Genomic DNA, 6,905 nt, shown 5'->3' on the forward strand with positions numbered 1-6,905 from the left:
ATAGGAACCATTATCAGTAGGGTGCAAACCCCTCCTACAGGAACCAAGCTAATGGTCCCAAGCTTCAGAGAGAAGTAGTCCATTGTCTCCAGCAACAGAGAGCAGGGCTAGTGCAGCCTGGCAACTGATCGTCCTCAGGGGGGGAAGTGCCTGCGCATCTGACCTCCCTCCACACTTTTTGATTTAGTTTTTTTTTTTTAATTTGATTTAGGTTTTTTAATAGTTTATTTTGGTCTTCTTATTGGTCTTTTTTTTTTAGGGGATGTGGGGTATGTTTTCCAGTATATGAAACCCAGGATAGGTGCATCTATAGAGACAGCAACTGAATTAGTGGTTTATTGGAGGTATAGGAGGAGAGTTTGCAGGGCAATGGGAAGTTAATAATGAGTACAAGAAGGATGAAAATGTTCTAGAATGATTGTAGTAATGACTATACACCTCTTTGTTTATTAAATACTTCTATTGGGGGCTCTTACATCTCTTATCACAATCCATACATTCATCCAGTGTGTCAAGCACATTTGTACATATGCTGCCATCATCATTTTCAAAGCATTCTCTTCCCACTTAAGCTCCTGATATCAGCTCCCCATTTCTGCCCCCTTCTCTCCCTCATGAACCCTTGATAAGTTATAGATGATTATTTTCATATCTTACATCATCCTCTATTGCCCTCATGCACTTTTTTGTTGTTCGTCCCCCTGGGAAGAGGTTATATGTTGATCCTTGTGATTGATTCTCCCTTTCTCCCCCCACCTTCCTCTTATCCTCCTGGTATCTCTATTCTCTTTGTTGGCCCTGAGGGGTTTATCTATCCTGGATTCCTTGTGTTTCAGGCTCTTATCTATAGCAGTGTGCAAGTTCTGGTCTAATCTGATTTGTAAGGTAGAATTGAGGTCACGATACTGGGGTGAAGGAAGCATCAAAGAGCGAGAGGAAAGTTGGGTGTTTCCTCATTGCTACACTGCACCCTGACTGACTCATCTCTTCTTTGCGAACCTTCTGTGAGGGGTTGTCCAATTGTCTACAGATGGGCTTTGGGTCTCCACTCCACATGCCCCCCACATTCACATTGGGTATGATTTTGTTCTGGGTCTTAGATGCCTGATATCTGATCCCATCGACACCTCATGATCACACAGGCTGGTGCATACACCTCTTTTTAATATGACGAACTACAGGAGTATTATATATGAATTACATATCAATAAAAGTACTAAACATTAAAATAGTTAAAATATTGTAGTTTCAGATCACCATTGATCAGGCACCTTCAAAGCAAGAGATCAGAACCCAAATCTGACCCGTCCCTCAGGTCATCAAACAACGTGGATACCTGAAAAAGGGACTGGGAATGAAGAGGGGCAAGAGACGTGAGAAATGGAGGCAAGACAGGAGTCTGATCAAGGCTCGGTTATTGAGCAGGAGGCAGGGGCTTAAATAACCAATGGTGGGTGGGTAACATTACATCGTATGCTAATAAAGTGTAACGGGTAGTATCCAATAATCACGCAGCTACCAAATATGGAAGAAATGGCAGGCATCAGTCCTCAAACAGGTCCGCATGCAAATGAGGTGCACTTGGACAGTCCACATGCAAATGAGGTGCACTTGGATGTCTGGCGGAGGTGTCCAATGAGCATGGCGGCTGCCTGCCACCGAGCACCAATCATCACAAAGGAAAAACTCAGGCAGGACAATAGGCCAGCAACATCCAGGAACAGGAAGTTTAAAGATAGCGGAGGGCGCAGGTCATGGGCTGAGGGACGTGCAGACTCCCACACAAATCCAATGACTGCTAATTCCATCACCTTGGGAGACCAGTCATCTGCTTCTTCTCACACTAGGGAATTTCTGCCTTCAATCCAAGGGAGTATGTCGGTTCCTTAAATCTGCTACAGGTGAGTTTAAGGTAACCAAGGTCACTTAGTAGGGTTTCCACATTGAATCCTTCTGGTGTGGCCTATGATGAAGGATGTTGTATGCCTCGAAAGGACACAGTCTAAAGTCCCAGTAGTCTATAATGCATTGCCTGGGTCACCAAACACTGAATAGAAATTAGGTCAAAGGTGTCCTTTAAGAAATAGTACTGGGCATATTCTCCCCTTGGGTTCTAAGTAAGTATTTTAAAAAGGTTTTCCCCAATTTTGGGGTGGGTGGTTCTCTTCCTGGTTTAACCACTAACAGAAATGTAATCATCACCTTCACCGAGACAAGCATACCTCTCCACATCTTGAATTGAATTTCTAGTAAGTTTTGTTTATAACTCTTATTGGAGTGTTTGTTGATTTGGGGTGAACTTAGCACAATGTTATATGGCAGCAACAGAATGGTCTTCTCCCTCACCCCTCATCTTGAAAAACTGACCCCAGCTGAGGTGAGGTTGCTTTGTCAAAGTGGTTTTTAAGATGTACATAAAAGAGGATGATAGATGGTTCGTAGACATTAGGTAATCTTTCTGCCTCATTTTTTGGGAGAGCGGATTAGAACATTACATGACCTGAAAGCAGAAATCAGCCTTCGTTTTGGTGTTTCTCCTTATGGAAGAAGACACACAATATTTGTCCTTTTGTGATGAACTAACTTCACTCAGCATAATGGTTTCCAGGTCTATCCGTGTCATGAGGTATGTCATCGCCTTTTGTCAGAGATGCATAGTATTCCATTATGTGTATGTACCAGAATTTCTCTATCAATTTTCTACTGTTTGCCATTTGGGTTGTTTCTAACTTCTTGATGCTTTGAATAGTGCTGCAATGAACATGGGAGAGCATATATGTGTTCTTGTTTCTTATTTCTTTGGGCTATATGTCTAGCAAAGGTTTTGCTGTGTCATATGCAGTGGTGGGATTTAGCCAGTTCACACCGGTTTAGCAGAACCAGTGGGCTGATTGTTAAAATGGCACTTATAATCAGGGTTCTTGCTAAGGTGGGCATCACAAATTTACATTCCTTACTCTTATTGAACATTCATCTGTATAACAGCATATTCTAAGGGCCTATAGTAATGTTCATTCGATCCATAGGTACAAAAAAAAGTAGAACTCTGCTTGTGATATTTATTTATTCATTTCATAAAACTCATTATACTTTTGGTGAAATACATTTTTATTCCTTTGTTTTTGTTGCTTCAGTAAACAAACACAGAATGTAAAGAAGAAAAGTGCCAAACAACCAGAGGATGACATGCTGTCATTCATTTCAGCTTTGTGTTTTGTCCCAGCTTCCCACAAGTCATCGAGAGTGAATTAGATCCTGAAAGTGTTTGAAGAGCTAAAACTATTGCTAGAATAATTGCTATAATTTCAGCAGAAGTGGAAAAGGATTTTTCAAAGATGAACATAATATGTTCAGAGAACTCGCCTGTTGTTAATATATTAAACACAGTGAGTACTGTCTAATTGGTTTACCTCTAAAGGAATGGGATCCTACTCCTCCAGTGAAAAGATGGGTAAGGATAAATCACACAGCTGATGATGCTTGGAGAGAAGTGAGGAATATTACAAGTAAGGATGCCAATCAAGAGGCATTATGGCAATATCTTAAATCATAATCAAAAGTATAATTTTGATTAATAATAAATATAAAAATGTATTGTTCTGTCAAGTACTATTTAATATTATTTCATTAAAATATTTTAAACTCATAATCTAGTTTTGTGTACCTCTTATTGTCTTATTTAAGTATTAACTGTATGAAATAATAAACTACCTTTTGGTAGATCACTTTTTTATAGGCAAAATGGTCATTAGGGCAGTGAACTAGTTGTCAAATTATTAGACTCCCACTGGTCATTTGGTATTCTCCATTACTTCTCTGTAGTTTGTTGTACTGTGCTGGCTTGTGTGTTGCTGTTCTATCGGAAGCTATGCCACTGGTCTGAAGCTATGCTGCTCATGTTTCAAATGCCTTCAGGGTCATCTGAAGTGAACAGATTTCAGCTCTGCTTCCACACTAAGAACAGAATACAAAGAAGGATTCAGTTGGCCATTTCAGAGGAAGTAGGTGCTGAACATGTTATACATAGCTTTAAAACATGGTCAGATACTGAAGGCCTACTGAATGGCAGCAGAACATTGTCAGAGGTGGTGCCAGAGGGTGGGCTCCTTGGGTTATAAGACACTCAAAATATGACTGAGGAGGAGCTGTGTAATCAAGGTAGAGTTGACCATGGTAACATGAAAGGAAAAAAGCCTGTGACAGTAAAGTCTTTGGGATATTAATGTGCTGATGGGCCAGAAATCAAAATGAGAAGAAAATATGCAACTATAAATTAATAATCAGAACTTGAAATATAAGCAGTATGAATCTAAGAAAACTGGAAGTCATCAAAAAGAAATGTAGCTCAAAGATTTATATCCTAGGCATTAATGAGGTGAAATGGACTAGTATGGCCATGTTGAAGCAGAAAATCATGAAATTCACGATGCCAGGAATGACACAATGAAGAGGAAGGGGGTTACATTCATCTGCAAAAGAGACATTTCAAGTTCTATCTTGAAATACACAATACTGTCTGTGATAGGATTGCATCTAGACTCGTGAAAGGAAATCCAGCCAATGCATCTATTATGCAAATTTATGCAACAACCATGAAAGCTAATGATGAAGACATTGACAAATTCTATCAATGACTTCAGTTGGAAATTGATCAAACATGCAATCAAGATGCGTTGATAATTATTTAGCTACTGAAATGCAAAAATTGGAAACAAAGAAGAAAGAACAGTAGTTGGAAAATATGGTCTTGGTGATAGAAATAAACCTGGAGATAGCATGATAGTTTTGCAAGATCATTGACTTCTTTATCACAAATACCTTTTTTCAACAGCATAAATGGTGACTATACACATGGACTTCTCCAGATGGAACACACAAAAATCAAATTGAATACAACTCTGTGAAGAGGTGATTGAGAAGCTCAAAATCAGCAACTAAAACCAGACCAGGCGCCCACTGTGGACAGACTAGTAATTGCTCATATGTAAGATCAAGGATTGTAGCCCTTCACTATGGATTACTGTTCAATGTAAAAAGTCCAAAATCTTCACAACTAGACCAATAGTTAACATCATAATAAATGGAGAGAAGGTTAAATTTGTCAAGGATTTTGTCTTGCTTGGCTACACAATCTATGCTCATGGAAGCAGCAGTCAAGAGATCAAAAATCAGGTTGCATTAGGTAAATCTGCTGCACAAGACCTTTTGAGAGACCTGAAAAGTAAGGATGTTACTTTGAGGAATAAGGTGCTCCTGACTACACATCATGGTATTTTCAATTGCCTCAAATACTTGGGAAAGTTGGATATTGACTAAAGATAACTGAAAAAGAATCCATGCATTTTGAATTGTGGTGTTGAAGAAGAATAATGAAAGCATCATGGACTGCTAAAAGGACAAAAGGATCTGTCTTGCAAGAAGCACAGCCATAATGCTCCTTAGAGGGGAGGATAGTGAGACTTAGTTTTCCATATGTAGGACATATTGTCAGGAGAGATCAGTCCCTGGAGAAGGACATCATATTTAGTAAGGTGAAGGGGCAGTGAAAAAGAGGAAGGCGCTCAATGAGATGGATTGACACAGTGGCTGCCACAATGGATTTAGGAATAGGAACAATTGTGGAAATGGCACAAGATTGGACAGTGTTTAGTTATGTTGTGCATAGTTTTTATGGGTCAGAACCAATTGGATGGCACCTAACAACAAAAACAACAAGTTCATGTTGAAGTTGAAGACAATTAAAACAAGTACATGAGAGGTGAAATAAGGACTTGAGTCTAGCCCACCTGAATTTCAAGAATAGATTTAATGATGAGCTCTGGGAGGGCTTCAAGAACATCATTAATCCCACCTTCCTGATACGATCACTGAAGACAAAGGTGTGCAGAAGCAAAGGTGGTGAAGAAAGCTGATGATGCCTGGCTATCAAAAGATATAGCATCTGGGGTCTTAAAGGTTGAAGATAAACAAGCAGCCAACTAGCTCGTAAGCAACAAAGCCCATATAGAAAAAACACACCAGCATGTGTGACCACGAGCTGTCGAAGGGATTGGGTGTCAAGCATCAAGGAACAAGAAATCATGTCATTGTAAAGGTGGGTGAGTGCAGAGTGGAGACTCAGAGTCCATCGGTAGGCAACTAAACACCTCCCTGCTGAGGGGATGTGGGGAGGAGACGAGCTAATCAGGGTGCAGGGTAGCAGCAATGAACCATATAACTTTCCTCTTAAATGCTTCCCCCCCCCCAAAAAAAAATATCATGGTCCCAATTCTGCCCTGCAAATCTGGCTAGACCAGAGGATGTACATTGGTAGAGATGGCAACTTGAAACACAGGGAATCCAGGACGGATGACTCCTTCAGGACCAGTGGGAGAGGGGCGATGCCTGGAGAGTGGGGGGAATGTGGGGTGGAAGAGGGTAACCAATTACAAGAATCTAGGTATGGCCTCCTACCTGGGGGATAGACAGCAGAGAAAAGGGCGGAGGGAGATGTCGGACAGTGTAACTTATGACAAAGCTATAATAATTTATGAATTATGAAGGGTTCATGGGGGAGGGGGGAGGGAGGGGGAAAATGAGCAAATGATATTAAGGACTAAAGTGGAAGGCAGGTGTTTTGAGATTGATGAGGGCAACAAATGTACATATGTGCTTGACACAATGGATGTATGTATGGACTGATGGGAATTGTACGAGCCCTCAATAAAATAATTTTTAAAAAAGAACATCATTAATAAAGAAGGCAAAAAGTAAGGGTGAGGAGGGTGTAGGAGACCTGATAGGGCATGATTAAGGATAACGTAACCTAAAGGAATTACTGAAACCCAAATGAAGGCTGAGCATGATAGTGGGACAAGAGGAAAGTAAAAGGAAATAGAGGAAAGAGCTAGGAGGGAAAGGGCATT

General features: G+C 40.4%; 1 protein-coding gene across 1 annotated transcript in view; it reads right to left on the reverse strand.

The window, feature by feature from the left end:
- LOC101663006 (regulator of G-protein signaling 2) overlaps positions 1 to 2,232 on the reverse strand; it is a 6,796-nt gene extending 4,564 nt beyond the window's left edge. The window contains 1 exon segment of the mRNA XM_045298554.1: positions 2,223 to 2,232. Coding sequence (XP_045154489.1) covers positions 2,223 to 2,232 — 10 coding nt within the window.
- Positions 2,233 to 6,905: the final 4,673 nt, after the last annotated feature.

This window comes from Echinops telfairi, unplaced genomic scaffold (genome assembly GCF_000313985.2).
Source record: "Echinops telfairi isolate 266 unplaced genomic scaffold, ASM31398v2 ScPeMD7_7427;HRSCAF=8465, whole genome shotgun sequence".
Taxonomy (NCBI): Eukaryota; Metazoa; Chordata; class Mammalia; order Afrosoricida; family Tenrecidae; genus Echinops; species Echinops telfairi.